This window comes from Lichenostomus cassidix, chromosome 2, assembly GCF_008360975.1.
Source record: "Lichenostomus cassidix isolate B80296 chromosome 2, HeHo_3.0, whole genome shotgun sequence".
In the NCBI taxonomy this organism is placed as follows: Eukaryota; Metazoa; Chordata; class Aves; order Passeriformes; family Meliphagidae; genus Lichenostomus; species Lichenostomus cassidix.
This window is the reverse complement of record NC_139482.1, coordinates 90,458,202-90,474,155: the sequence shown is the minus strand read 5'-3', so window position 1 is coordinate 90,474,155 and position 15,954 is coordinate 90,458,202. Positions and strand designations below refer to the sequence as shown.

The 15,954-nt window shown below is 38.1% G+C and overlaps 1 protein-coding gene across 4 annotated transcripts in view; it reads left to right on the top strand.

Moving 5' to 3' along the window:
• The first annotated feature begins 444 nt into the window (after nt 1–444).
• Nucleotides 445–15,954, top strand: part of ELP2 (elongator acetyltransferase complex subunit 2) — a 37,754-nt gene continuing 22,244 nt past the window's right edge. For all 4 annotated transcript variants that reach the window (XM_085052329.1, XM_085052325.1, XM_085052328.1 and 1 more), the window contains exons 1-7: nt 445–611; nt 725–803; nt 2,478–2,563; nt 4,333–4,483; nt 5,693–5,770; nt 9,963–10,027; nt 15,673–15,739. In XM_085052329.1, the coding sequence (XP_084908455.1) occupies nt 480–611; nt 725–803; nt 2,478–2,563; nt 4,333–4,483; nt 5,693–5,770; nt 9,963–10,027; nt 15,673–15,739 (658 nt within the window). In that variant the 5' untranslated portion in view covers nt 445–479. The remainder of the gene's footprint in view (nt 612–724; nt 804–2,477; nt 2,564–4,332; nt 4,484–5,692; nt 5,771–9,962; nt 10,028–15,672; nt 15,740–15,954) is intronic.

The following is a 15,954-nucleotide window of genomic DNA, read 5'->3' as shown; positions in this document are numbered from 1 at the left end:
ACTTGGTGAGGAGTCCACAGGGTAAATCCTATGAGCACCGACTGAGGGAGCTGGGGTTGTTTAGCCTGGGGACAAGGAGGCTCAGGGGGCACCTCAGGACTATATACCACCACCTGAAGGGAGGTAGCCAGGCGTGGCTTGGCCTCTTCTGCCAGGCAACCAGCGACAGGACTGGAGGACACAGCCTTAAGCCGTGCCAGGGGTGATTTAGGTTGGCCATCAGGAGGGACTTCTTCACAGAAACCAACAAACAGAAAAGTTTTACACTTCCTAAACCTTTCAGGTCTCGGCAAAAGGCACAATAAACACTCCCACCCGCCCCGGAACACGCCAAACCACCGCAGCCGGATTTGCCCGGCGGCCCCCCAGGCCCCGCCCCCTCAGGCCCCGCCCCCCAGGCCCCGCCCCCTCAGGCCCCGCCCCCCGCGGGGTCGTTGCCACGGCAGCCGCGCGGGGTCGCGCACGCGGCGGCGCCCAAGATGGCGGCGCCCGTGTCGCTCTGTCACATCGCCTGCTGCGCAAACCGCGCGGGCGGCGGCGCCGTGGCCTGGGGACGGGGCGGCCTCTTCGCCTTCGGCAGCTGCCACGACGTCGTCCTCTACGACCCGGTGGTGAGCTGTTATACCCTGGGGCGGGGCCGGGACCGGGACCGGGACCGGGGCTGGGACTGGGACCGGGGCTGGGACCAGTCCCTCACGCTCGGTGCTGTCTCTCTGTCCCGCAGGCGAGGCGGGCTGTCGCCGCCCTCCGCGGGCACGCCGGCAGGGTGAACTGCGTGCGCTGGGTCCGCCGGCGGGACGGCGGTGAGTAGCGCGGCCTTGCACCCTGTCCTCACGGCCGGGCTGGCTCCCCTCGGGCCGCGGGCGCTGCAGCTCTCGGGGGGCACAGGAGGCCGGCAAGGGTCGGCAGCAGCGGGGCTGCGCTGGACGCTGAAGGAAATAGGGGGCTGCGAGCCTTGCAGTGCATTCTCTCGCCTTAAGCCCAGCTTCCCAGTAAGGAGTTTCACAAATTCAGTTAGTTTGGGAAAGGTATCATCGAGTTAAAGCCATTATTAAACACCGCCGTGACAACTAGACCGTGGCACTGAGTGTCACGTCCTGTCTTTCCTTAAACATCTCCAGAGACTGTGAGTCAACCACCTCCCTGGGCAGCCCATTCCAATGTCTAATCACTCTTGCTGTGAAGAAGTTTTCCCTGATGCCCCCATCAAAAATTCCCCTGGCGCAGCTTAAGATTATGTTCTCTCATCCTGTCACTTGCTACCTGGGAGAGGAGACTGACTCCCACCTGGCTACAACCTCCTTTCAGGTAGTTGCAGAGAGCGATAAGGTCTGCCCTGAGCGTCCTCTTCTCCAGGATAAACTTCCCCAGCTTCCTCGTAAGAATTGTCTCCAGACCCTTATCAGCTCTGTTCCCCATCTCTGGACCTGCTCCAGCACATTAGTGCCCTTCCTGACTTGAGGGGCCCAGAACTAGACACAGTACTCGAGGTGTGGTCTCATTTTAACAGGTGGGCATGCAGGAATGTGAATTGCCAAACCCAGGTGAGCTGCCTGGACAGTGGGGGGCTCTCTGCTCCAGGTCCCAGAGCCAACAGCATCCCAGCAGGATGTTTGTCTAGGGCTTGAGGAGCTCACACAGGTCAATGGCTTGTGCTCCTTGTTCTGCCACCAGTCTCTTCAGTGAGGTTTAGAGTTTTGCATGTTTTGACTTTGTAAACTGATTTGCAGTGCCTTTTCCGCAATCTCTTGAGATGCATAGAGATGCTTGAAAAATACACTCTTTAGATAGATGGAAATGTTTGAGACACTTATGAGGCTTTTGCTGGATAGTAATTCCAGGATTTAACATTTCTTAGTGCAGACTTTTCATAGACACATATTCTTGCCCTTAGGCATTTATGGAAACTCACAAAGACAAAGAGAAATGGGGCTGTTGATTAGCCTGTTAATGTAATGTGCTGGTTTCTTTTTTTGAAAAGTACTGAGGTGCAAATATTAGTTTTTAATAGTGATATAAACTGCCATCCTTTCAGCTCATTGCATTAAAACACATTCTTCTTAAAAATGATTAAAATAAGTTATTTTCAGGGAACTTGGGAATTAAATTTTATTGTGAAGCTTTGAATTCTGTTTTGTTTAGATTTCTCTTACTTTATTTTCCTGTCGTCCAAAAAGGCCAAACAAGACCCCAAAAGATTAATTTTTACACTGTTGGATTTGAGAGTTTTTTAGAACGATATTTTTACCACTTCCATACAAAACTTCAAATAGTCCTGTGAATTTTCTCTTTATGTTTTCTTAGGGAATATCTTTGCTCTTAACCTGTTCTGCATAGTGCAACTCTTATTAACCATACTATATTTTGGTGGAAGCTTTGGTTACCAGTGATATTTTGTGAGTAGTAACCAGCAGAACTGGTTGTGTTGCTGTTACAAATTTAAGTGTTCACTAAACTTACCAAAACATATTTTGTAGCTTCTGAAACAGAATTAATTTCTGGTGGATCTGATAAACAACTTTTTCTTTGGGAATGGAAAGATACAGTAACGTGGAATAATCAGGTAAGCAGGTATAACCTCTTTTCAAATCTCCCCCAGCACTAGTTTCTCATATATCACAAATCATCTGTCTTGTCTGTGTTTCTTGTTCATACTCTTTGTTTCACTTTGATTGTTTTCTGTTTGTTTGTTTGTTTGTTTTTAATTGAACCCAGTGTGTATAGCCTTGAAATTGTTGGTACTCTGTCTTGCTATGTTTTCTGTAGTTCAACTTTTTTCAAATCAGCATTGGTAAAGAAATTAACCAGTCAGTCATGGGGTGGAGCTGTTCAGGTGTCTGAAAGACCCTGTTTGTCTGTTCTTGACTTACCAGCTTTCTGATCTCACATGGCAGTTTTCTTTCAACCACCTTAAAACCTTCAAACCATCAGGCCCCTTCTGAGTTGGCATGTTCTGTACCCTTCTTCCTTGTTTCCTTATATCCATTTCTAGCGATTTCCAGTCTATCTGTACAACAGTGTGGTGTTTGCATATAGATAGTCTTACAAGTTGGGGTAGATGTTTAACAAAAATAAAAATGAAAAAAATATGTGCAACAATTTAATTTTGTCAGAGAAATGGAGAAAAGTAAGGAGACAAGTTAAGTTATTATTCATACTGCAAAATGTAAGGCAAAAGATGGAGTGTTGTGTGAAAGAGCCTTCAGAATGACCTGAAATATAAATGAAAAAGCCATTCTAACTTGTTATCTGACATCTAAAATCTTGATAATTAGGCATTGGATTGTGAATGGCTGTGTAGGTAACCCATTTCATCATCTGTGTTGAAGTAGATTATTAGACCTGGCATTTTAAAATGCATGAGAGTGCATAATAAGGGAAAATGAACTTACTCTGATGGGGGAAAGTTCTCAGAAATAAGTTATTTCTGGTCCTGATCCATTGTAAGTGCTTATGCATTTATTTAAGATAACTTACAGACTTTTTAATAAACTTTTTGGCTACTGTGCTGCACAGTCATGTGGCAATAATTTCAAAAGAATGTGGCTAAGTGTGCACATTTTAATGACAGTTCTAGACTAGTGTAAATTCTGAAAAACAAACAAAGTTCTATATTGAACCAATCAGAAATTCTTACTGGGCCATACCAGGCTGTATTTTGGAAAAACATGTCAAGTGTGTCTATGATAAAATTTATATAAATGCTGGATGACTTCTGCTTGCAAAATTAAAAGCTTCTCATTTTGATCTTTGTGTTTATGAGGAGCAGATGGCAAATTGAATCACCTGTATTCATTAAGTCTGCATTTTGTGGTTTTGTTTCTCATGTTGGCATTTTGAAGGAGTAAAAAGCTGTTTTGATTTGTGAGAACACCCTGAGCATTGCTGCTAGAGCTGCTGTAGCTGTTGCTTATTCCGTTGTGTTCTCTGCTCTGTCTCCTTCACTGAGGTTCTCCAAACTTTTGTGAGATGTTCCTTAGGGTGAGGGACAAGAGAAGGACAAAAAGGAAGGAAAACTGCTTTTTCTAACTTCTCTACTGTTTTCTACTTTCCTCAAGGAATGGTGACGTTTGTATAGTGTACACAGGAGCATTTAGTTCTGTTCAGCTTTGAGCAAAGTCTTACCAAGTTAATATTCATTATTGCTGTATCTCTTCTCTGGGTTTCCTGGAGTATACTATAGTGTAAACATAGTTTGGCAGATGCTCTGCCCTTGCAGATATACAACTCATTTTCAGTATTAAATTATTTTATTTCCTAAAATAGCTTTAAAAATTCTCTCAGGTAAGTTACTGGAATTTAAAACTTTGTAAAATTTTCTCATGTCTTCAGCTTGTGAAAAGCATTCCTCTCAAAGGCCACACAGATGCTGTTTTTGCTGTGGATGCTGTCTACCAGTCAGATGAACCTGATTTAAATCTGCTAATAGCTTCTGCAGCCTCTGACAATACTGTGAGAATCTGGTCTCGACATGGTTCAGAAGGTAACTTTTTTTTACTGTCACAGATAACATACTGGCTAAATAAGAATGATGAATGCTTATCCATTAGGCATGAAATACTAACATTTTGTAATGCAACTACTTGATTTCTCTTCAGACTTTGGTACATCAAAGCATTGTACTGCTCTTTGAAAGCCTTGAGTCAGATTTGTTCTGCAGAATTATTTATCTTGATTTTCCATCAGGGATGTGTGGGCTGAATTCAGTTTTAAAAAAAAAAAAAGTATTATGATAATCTGAACCGTCGTTTTGCTCTGTAATGTGGAGGCAGACTAGCTCTGTGTGTGTGTGAAGTAAAATTACTTAGTAAAATGATTTGTGCTGGCTTTAGAAAGGTGAGGTTAAACTAGTCACTGTTTTTTTCTGTTGACTTGAGTGCAATGAAGTTTGAGATAATGGGATCTTGGCCTCCTGTTGAAATAGGCCCTTGCATGAAAATACGGGAAAACAGCATTCTAAAATACATAAGAAATAAATTGGGTAGATAATTGAGATTTAAAATGTTATTTGCTAGTTGAGCTGTAGTGACTGCATGTCTTGAGCTACTTTCTTCCTTATCTGTCGTATTTGAAGATTTCTTATTCCTTTGTCTAAATTAGAGAGAGAGAGGTGGGAGTTGCCCATCTACAGTCTCATGTCCTGGAATTTCTGATGCTCCCAAAGAACCCCATGAAATCCCATCTTCTGTTTTGCCTTGCTGTTGTGGGTTCCAGTGATGGAGGGATGAATTCTGCTGTAGAGAGGTCTTCTGCTATCCTCATGTTTATTACGATCTGGATGGCTCACTGGTTTAACCATTTCTAGGATCTCAGGGATGTTTGCAGGTTTTTGCTCATCTCTCTCGCAGCTGTGGATTCACTCTCTAGCAAATAGATTCAGTTTTAGCTTCCTGTGTCGTGAATACTGTTGCCACAGGATATATTTTGTAATATTTATTGCTTCTGATGTGTTACCACAGTGAAGCTGCATAGATTTAATACTCAGTATTATCTTCTAACTGAACTAACTCTGGATGAATTTTTATGGCCACACAGAAGATATTATTGTTTAGGCTTCTGAAAAAATGTAGAAAGTTTTCATCTCCTTTAAATAAAAGCGGATGGGAAATTTTAACTATATAATGTAGTAAGAAATGACACTGTAACTGTAATAGTTACAGTGAATGAGATCAACACTGTCCCTGTTTTCCAGCTAAATGCATTGAAATTCTGCAGTTTGGAAATGGATTTGTAATGGATGTCTGCTTATCCTTCTTGCCTGGCAGCAATGGTAAGTAAAGCTGCACATCTTGAATATCAATGCAGGAAACAAAATCTAAGAAATCCCCCAAACACGTTTTCATTTAACTGACTCCAGACGTGTGCCACAGTTTTTGTTTTCTATGAAATCTGCTTGAGTTGATTCTTGTATCTAAAGATTTTCACTGAACTCTGCTTAGTAATTAGAAAAACAGGTTGATTACAGTGTCTTCAAAATGGCACTCAGATGGAGTTGTTTAGTTGAGCTCTTGAGATGGAAAGCCTTAAAACAGGGTAACAGTGCTTTAAGTCAATGGGACAGGGTGATGCTGTTAGTTCCACCTGCTCCTTGTGGTGCTGCTGCATGTGTTTATTCTTGTTTGAATTAAAGAGCAAGAGTCAGAAAAAATCTGCAGGCCTGCATCAAAACACTTGGGTTCCCAAGCAGTGTTTATCACCTGTTCAGTCTTAAATGTGAAAAAATTGAGATACTGAATTACTTGAACCTGACTGTTCAGTGTGGTTTATGTAGGTTTCTATTAACAGAAATGTTAGATTTTGTAGGCTGCCACAGACATTCTTTTTCTGCAAATATGTGGAAGCTATTTTTAATTTTTTTTTCATAAAGCAAATGTATCCTCAAGCCAGATGCATGTGTTGAATTAAGTTTGTGTTTAAGTATCATTAGAGTCTTTCACCTGGATGGAGGCCTGCCAGGCTCCCAACTGAAAAAGTGCTAAATTTTCTTACTGTATCTAGAATTTTCAACTCTTTGCTGCATGTGTTCCACACTGATGTGTTGTTTTGAGTCTATGCCTACAAGTATATTTTATTCTTTGGCTTTGGAAGGTCTGGGAGATATAAAAGCTCTATCAAGATGTGTTGTCCCATTTGGAAATGCCAGTGTTTGTTTTCAGAGCATATCAGATACCAAAAGCAGCATCTGCACCACTAAAGAACATTTACAGCTCTCTCACTCTTTATTTCTGTAAATACAGTAACATATGCTTCTTGAGATGAAGTTAAAAGGCTTGAGGGTAAATTATAAAATCATTACCTCCAGTGTGAATATTCTTTAGAAGTGAAGTGCCTGTGGTGTCAATGAGTATAACATTCATACTGCAAATCAATAGATTACATCTTCATTTATGGTACGGTATAGGTAAGAAATTCTCACTGTAACATCCTAGAGCAGTGCATCTGTTTCATGTTGAAATCATGTTCTATATAAGAGAAGTAACCATTCCTTTTGAAAACACCATAAATTAAAATTATCATATTAGTTCTTAAAACTAAATGTTTCTGAAACTCAAATTGCATGAAAGGCTTGAAGCTTCTTTGAGGGGTGGAATAGCAAGGATTTTGTTTTCCCGGGTCCCCAAAACCATTGGGGACTACTAACCAGTGTAGCATAAAGTTACATTGAAAGCAGGACAATCTTTTATTATGAACTCTTCCCATCCCAATTCAGATTAGTTATCCAAAGCAGTACAATGCTCATAACCTGAAAAAGAGGACTTTATTTTTGTCAAGAACTGAAATTAGTTTCAATTTGCATAGGTTTTGTATGTAATTAAAAAAATTTTCTAAACATTCGCTTTTTTTGTTCCAGTTCCAATACAAATTACCTCTGCTGCTAAAATTGCCAAGAAATGGTTTAGATTTTGAACCATAAATTTATAGAATTGTTTCCTGTAGAAATCTGTAAAGGGGCTTTTAATAAAGCATAGCCAGTGTTTTCTCCCTAAACCTGAGTCCATATAGCTGAGGAGTATGTTAATTCTGAAATTCTAAATAAAGTAGCTTAAAATATATTATTAAAAATATCACTGCTGATCATTTGTTAGAAACATTAATCTCTAATGGCAATTGGGAATTTTAAGGAGCTTTGGGGGAAAATGATCTCTACGATAAATTTAGGAGTTGCTCAGAAATCTTTATGAAGGCTAAGTTGTCAGCTGTACAAAGATTCAAAGAAGCTTTCCTCTTGAGAACAATCTGCATTTCTTAAGTCAGGAATTAAATACAGAATTACTTTTCTGAAAATCATTTAATACATCTCCTGAAGCATTTCCAGTAACCTCTAATTTCACCAAGCAAAGAAATTTGAGGCTTGCATTGAAAATTGATTCATATGCAATGGATGCTTTAACTTTCAGAGGATGTTTATGATGCCTAGGATTTTAACTGATTTTCTTTGAAAATAAATTATTAAAAAAAAAAACAAAATTGAGCTACTTCTGTGAAGAAGTCAAATAGGGAAAACCGATAGAATTCTCAAAAAACCTGACCAGTCATTTGCACCTGGAGTGCAGCTTAAACACTTCTCTGGCAGCCTCTTCATTAAGGAGTTTCCATTCATTTGCTTTTGAGTCTTGAAGAACAACTTTGTGCTGTTTTTGTTGGTTGCTTGCTTTTTGCCTTGCAGTGTCTGCACAAACTCTGCTTCTGAAATGCTGGCAGTAGATTTACTATTTTACAAATCTTGATCAATTATTAGTCATATACTGTGATTCTTCCTACCACCTACATAATTGTCATGATGTAGCTTGGCCTCTGAGAGTAAATAATTGTCTTCTCAGAACTGAATAGCAACAGGTGAAAAAAAGAGCAAGTGAACTTGGACAAGCTCTGCTTATCCAACTTCCTTTTCTTATTTCCTCTGTAGGACTTTTTTTTTAATCAGATCCAAATTCTAATACCCTAATGCATTTATGTGAAAAGCTATATACTAGTCTCTTTTTGCCGTTTATGTATTTCTTCATAGAACTTTTTGAGTGTAAGTATTTGCATTTGTCTGCTACAGCAACTATATCATCATTCTCTCTTGTTTTTATTAAATAAAGTTTCATTCCATTGAATAAATATGTAATTACAGTAATGGCCCATACAATATGTTTCTCAGGAAAGAATGGTATTGTCTCAAAGAATATCCACTGTATTGTATTTTATGGAAGAAAACCTCCTCTTGCCCAGTTGCTGTGAACCTTATGACCAGGTCTTTGTTCAAAGCAGCTCATTACCTTCAATCCAAAGCAGGGTTTTTTTAGCCCTGTTAAAGAGAGGAGGAGATGGAGGTGAATTGTGACTTGGAGGTTGGAGAGAATAAGCAAGTGATGGAGCTATAAGAATGTGGAATGTGACTGAGAAGTGCAAGAGGAATAGGGGATAACTAGGCACAGATTTGGTACAAGTAGAAAGAAGAAATCAGTATTGAGGATAAACGTGAATATTCAAGTTGATTTTTGGTCTATCCATAGTAAAGATAAAGTTATCTATATAAAGGGATAGAATTTAATGTTATGGGGTTTTTTTGGTAAAATAAGTAGTTGATTTTAGTGAAATTAATATCTTGTTTTCTATCCAGACTTGAGAAATGCAACTGTCTAGCCCTGATAACTAATTTCTTCATAATTTTATAATAAATTTACTTTGTTTTACTGTTTCAGTCCCTAACAGTAGTACTTCCTCCTTATGACCTAAAAAGCGAAGAGTAGAGTAAGAGTTAACTATTTTCCCCCATTCTCTTCTGTAGGAGAGGGGAACTAATACACTGCCTCACTTGTCTTTTTTTTTTTTAATTTCAGACATAACTTTGGTTTGATTCAATAGGCTTTTGGGATTTGTGCACTTTTTAGGATAGCCAGTGGAAGTCAACTACTACTTAGGACTTGAGTAGGTGTATAAAAATGTCCCATTGCTTTCAAATTCTTGGGTACAGATAGTGATCTGTCTTCCATTTTTGGTCTTTTTATTTGCTGTGTAATAATTATGCTAACTCCATATACACCCATCTTAGCTGATTTAGGAATTTGAATTGCCTTACTTCAGGGTAATTTTGTTTTGTTTCTTCCTTCTGTATTTGGAGCAAATGCCTGTTGATATTAATAAAATATAATTAATAAAAAACTCTAATACTTGAACTTCCTACAGATATGTGAGCTTGAGGCAAACTACTTTTTTTAGCATCCTAAATATTTATAAATATTATTTGCATATCGAAATAACTTCTGAGTTCTGTGTTCTTGAGATACTAATTTATTAGGCAGCTAATGTAGAAGATGTTAAAAAGTGGTATGACACTTGCCTGTCTGTTAGTATTGATATATTTGTATATGTTTCTATAAGTATATTTCTATATTAATTTTTACATTATTTATATTTTTTCATATCATAGAATATTAGATGTTATTAAAAATGAAGACTTTCTTTTTCCTTTCCAGTACCAATACTGGCTTGTGGTGGTGATGACAGCAAAATAAGTTTGTTCATACAGCAGAATGGTCAGGTAATTACAATTTTTGTCTCTTGCTCAGAGCATTACTCAGTTCTTCTGCTTCTTTTTAAATGTGCTGTTGATTTTTTTCAAGTTCTTCAGGAAGTCCTATCTGTCTCTACATAGCCATCACATACAGCTACCTCTTTTCAAATAGTTCATCCATTTTTCTAGGTAGTGATGAAGTGCACATACAGAATGTTGAAGTTCAATTCAGTACATGAAAGTGTTAGTATTTCTTGATTTTTTTTTAATTTTTTTTTCCCCTGTGTGATGACAGCCTGTGTTTCTGTTCCCACTGATACAAAATAGCTGCAACTGTCCTTTGTTAAGTATCCAGGCATTGAGTTGTTCATATGGAAATGATGTTACTTTCATTCTATAAATTCTTATAATAAAACTGTTATGACTTTTATCTGAGGAATTTATATGTTGTTGCTAAGTATGCCCTTTATGCTTGAATGCTTTTGAACATCAAAAAAAGTATTTTTAGGAGTATCTGATCTTCTGAAAGCGTACACATTTTTCATGTGTTATTTGGAAGCTGGCAATTTTTAGTTTTTTATACAGATAAATGTTCCTTTGGAGCACTAGAAAAACATTATGTCCTTTCTTGCATCTGTTCAGAAATTTTGTTAGATTCTAAAGCATGTGTTGAATGACTGTTTTCCAAAACAGAACTCAGTATAATTTCTTTCGTTCTATCATTCCCTTAAAAAACCCCTTCAAACCACAAACACTGTCCCAGTGCACCAGTGAAGCTACCATTTAGAACCTCCCTTTGCAAATGTCGTATGTAGAACCACTTAGTCTTCTGGATTTGCTCAGACACACTCCCTTTAGGGATTAAAGAATAGATACTCCTTTTTTCTTTTTTTTTAAGAGAGATAAAAGCTGCTTTATAGATAATTTTGCCAGTTGTGCTGCCATGTACAATAATAAGATATTTTGGTTGCTGTTATTGTCAATAAAGTACATACTTCATCATTTTATTCTATGTTTAATGATTTCTTGATCACTAAGCAGAAAAGAAGGTTTGGTTAGATTTTTGATTTTTTTTTAATTCTTTTTTCCTGTGTAGCTTGTGAGTTAAGTCAGTTTAATGAATTCTCTGGGAATTTGCAATGGCAGAATGCCACTACTGATTCTCAATGTGCTAAAAGAAAGACTTTTATCTCAGAGACTGTGCAGTTGGTTTTTCTCATTCAGAGTTTGAAATTTGTTTTCTTGTATGATTCAGATTAACAAATTTTATATAGTTTGACTGCCAGAAATGTTCAGAGATATATAACTTATTTTTGCCCATTGTTGGCCAAACTTTCCAGTATAACAATAGTCTGCCATTCTTAAAGGCAGTCATTCTGTGGAGGGTAAAGGAATGTAACTTGAGAAAACAAGTTCACTCTTCAGCATCATAAGCAAGTTTGTGCTGTCCTTTTTTTGGAGGTAGGAAACTTTATACAAGGGGTGAGTAATTTTGTTTTGCATGTGTTATTTTTCACACCTTCAATTTCAGAAAGTATTTTCACCAGCTGTTGTGGCAGAGTTGGTGTTCAGAGTATCTCTTAAATGAGGTGGGACTTCTTGTTGGTGCCTTTCTTAACTTTCCTGCCTAGCTGCTAAAGGGAGGTTCTCTTTGGTCAGGTTTTCTCAGATCTACTGGCACCTTTTTTTATGGCTTCTTAGTGGCGTTAAAGGTATTTGAAGGAAGTGTTTCTGTTGCCCTGCCATTTTTTACTGGAACTTGGCATAGGAGAGTGATTAGAATCTTTGCTCATGTGTCATTCCCTTACTGGTAAGGGCCTGTAGCTCTGCTCTGTTAATTGTGACTCTTGTGATCCACTTCCTTTAAAATCCTCAAAAAGGTTGTATGGATCCAAGGACAGAGTGTATGTTCATAGTGGGGCATTCTAATGAAACTTAAAGGGCGCTGTTAGACTCTGAGGAAGGATGAGGTGTCTTTACTTGGCTAATTCAGGTTACCTTTTGGTAAACTCATTAATTTTACAGTTGAAATACGTTTATTTGTTAAAAACTGCTTGGTTTTTAAAACTGAGTGGGCATGCTTTAAATCTTTAAAGACTCCCTACCCATATATCCCTTACTGTGTTAACCAGTAGAAAGAAAATGAACTCTTTGCTTTTCTGACTTGTTGGAAGAAGGTATTGATTTATAAAAGAATACAAGGAAGAATCTTTCAGAAATCATAATATGTCTTCCTGCTTGAGATAAAGCATCTATGGGTGTGACCTGTGGAGGGCAAATAAGTAAACCAGTGGATTAAATTAGAGCTTTAAAGCAGAACATTTCTATGTTGAGCTTTTTTTCTCTGAGAAGATGGCACACTGTGTGTTTTGGGTTCCACCCAAGCAGTTTGGCCTGGTTGAGAAGTGGAGCAGGGGACTCAGAGGTAGTTTAGACTCTTTCTAATCTGATGAGATTAACAGCTGCATGGAGGAGGGATAGCACATCTAGTGTCTGCTGGACAAAAATTGAGAAGACTTAGACCACTATTGCCAAATGTACCAAACTGCTACAAGCCTGGTCCTGAAAGAGATGTACCCAAAGTGTGGGCAGGATTAGTTTTGCAGAGTGTGCTGGCCATATCCACAGCTTCATTAGTTGTGCTACCTACAGAACAGCTTTATTCTTTGCTTAAAAGAAAAGAGACCAGATTGCTGCTAAGCAACAATGTTCAGAGATTAGGTAAGAGGCATGGGAAAGTCTGTGAAGCAGGAAGTCAGACCAGGAGGTTTTGTTAGATTTAAATGTTGGTAGTGTAACTTCTTATGTATCCAGTGAAGACAAAGTCAAAACTGAAGCAGAGAAGATATAGGAGACTGTTGAAACAAAATCTGTAAAAAAGAGAAGAATGACAGCTCAAAATATTGGTATATTTAAGCTAGACGACAATAAAAACTTTGACTGAATCACCTAAAAATATTGAGGATGTGTATCTGCAAGAAGCTTTATATTGATTTTAGAACTGAATACATCTGAAGAAACTTAGTATGTGATATAAAGAGACACAGACTTCAAAGAAAAGGGCAAAAAGAATACTAAAAACCCTAGCAGAAAGCATAACAGCAACACATCTCCTCCTTGCTGTTTCAGTGGACAGTTGTTATTTTCATGGGAAACAATATCTTGAAAACTTTGCCTGAATCATAGAATCATAGAATATCCCAAGTTTGAGGGAACTCATAAGGATTGCTGGGTCCAGCTCCTTGCTCCTCAGAGACAACCTAAAAAAACCCCATATGACTAAAGTGCCTTTTTCCTTATGCTTCATGTCATCATCTTTCTGTAAATGGTAATAGCCCTTGTGTTCACCTGGTTTTTCAGCCACTGTACTGTCACTGCTCAGATAGGTGCAGAGTGGAGGATGATGTTACAGGGATGGAAAAGACCAGTATGAGTTTCCCATTTAAGGGGGTGGATGCATTTGCAGAGGTTTGGGAGTATATCTCCTCAGCAATGAGTCCTCATACACCATCTCATGCAGGTGTTACTGCTATGAGTGAATATCAGGTAATTAAATTTAGAAGCCTCTACCTTAAATCATGTTAATAGTTCAATGGGACTATTCCGTGTAAGCATGTAAAAGTAAAAATTTGTGACTTCTAGCTGATGGCTTAAGCATGCTTGTTCTGCAGCACAAAAGAGCTACTTTCTTGACTTAGAGCTAAGTAGTGCCTAAAAACCTGCTTGGGAAATGACTTAGAAATCTAGGGTGATATTAATAATCTTAAAGTAATTAGTTTTAAGCTTTTAAGAGAAAACAAAGGGCTGCATTTCTTAATAGAGCTCTTTGATGTAAGATGAGGAGCGTAATTAAAAAAAAAAAACCCACACCACTACACCTTGAAATTAGAAAAAGGAAAATTATTAAATGTGTATTTAGATGAATATTAGTGTCAAGTTTGAGGAGATATGCACACTGTTTAGCATAAAAGGAACCATAAAAGAGAAGGATGTTAGCAACAGTTCAGCCTGAACCAGTCTTTCAGCTAGAAATAAACTTACCAACTAACCTTGATGACAATAAAATACAGAGCACTTTGTCAAAGATCATATAAATGAGTAAATAAATATGTTTTATCTATTATCTGAAATATAAATTACTAAAGATTTTTTATGTATTGCCAGAAGCATGTGGTCTTTAGAAAAATATTTAGGTTGCTATTTCATCTCACTTCCTGGACTGTTTATTCCTGCCTTTACATATAACCTGTTGGGTGGTTAACATAAACATCTGTCTCAAATGCCCCATCTGGAAGTGCCACTGAGTGCAGAAGTGAGCAGCCAAATGAGGCTTTGGTGGCTGTGAGAACACATTCTTAAGACCTAAACTTTCTGATCTGGAAGTATCTGATCAGCTGTTTTGGTCATGTATCTCATATATAGGTGGTTCTGTAATTTTAGGGACATTTTGCAACGGCATGTAGTTACAGGAGAAGGGGCAGTGGCTTCAAACTGAAAGCAGGTATGTTTAGAGTAGATATGAGGCAGAAATTCTTTGAGAGTGGTGAGGCACTGGAACAAGCTGCCCAGAGAAGCTGTGGATGCCTCATCCCTGGAATGGCTTGAGGCCAGGCTGGGAGGGGCTCTGAGCAACCGGGTGTAGTGGAAATTGTCCCTGCTCATGGCTGGGGAGAGTGGATCTTGTGCTGATAGCAGAAGCTATCATTTAATCATAGCTCTTATCAGGCCTAGGTAAAGGATTTAGTAGGATATAATGCCAGAAATAATGTGATAGTTATTCATACAAAAGTACACTAGTATTTTACTGTAACAGTTATTTCAAACGTTTTAGGTCAACTAAAGCTTGAATAAAAAAATTACCATGGAAGTAGGGCTTTTCTGGGCAAAGAAAAGCAGAAATTATTTAAATGCTGAGAGAGGAGTAAATACTTGTACTTCAATTGAATCAAAATAAAATGGTAAAATTATATATGTTATGAATGAAAATAAATTACTGGTGAAAGTTTTTAAAAGGGAATCCAGACTGTATTCGCATTCCTGTGTTCCTGAGCCTGTGTTCATGCAGAGGCTTCCATCAGCAGTTCTTGATGTATACCTTCCTTAGAAACTTAGTCAATAAGCTTAAGAAACAGGGAATATTTCTGGGAATAGAGCACCATAACTGATTCTTCTTAATCATATTCTATTACAAATTTATTATTGAAATTATTTCAAAACTCTTCTTTTTATACTTGATTTTGCCTGTATTCATTTTCTTTATCATTTGCAGTTGCATCCACTTCACACAAATAGGAGAAATTGCTTGTCATATCATACCTGCATTATATTATTCTTTGTGTATGCACAGTAAGCCAGATAAACTTTAAAAAAATTTCAACTGTGTCCTAGAGAGACTGTAGCTTTTTGAAGGTGTGCACCTTAAATTCACATCCTTTCCTGCTCATATATGGGAAATGCCATAATGTTACGTGTGCTTAATTAATGGTGGCAAAACCAAAAAGGCTTATCTAGAATCTATGTGTAAATTACAATCCTTAGTAGCAGCTTCTGTTTTTCCCAGTTTCAAATAATAGAAGCTGTAAATAGAAAAGACTTCAAAAAATAAAGCTGATTGCTGATATGTGTATAGTAATTATGAGCGTTTCTGTGATGTAACAAGAGTTTTTATTCAGTTTCAGAAAACGTTAATACTCCCTGGTCACGAAGACTGGATAAGAGGCGTTGAGTGGGCAGTCTGTGGTCAGTATGAAAGATGAATAAAGTGCAATACTGATTTAATGACAGTACTTGTGTTTTACCCCTCCAACAGATGACCTTTATGCACTGTAGCACCTAAGCTCTTATGGTTATGATATTTATTTTCCTGAGATGGTGGTATAGAATTAAAAATCATGATGAAACTTTGTATCTTTTTAAAACATATTTTTCTTGCTTGCTTCAGGTGTGTTTACCTG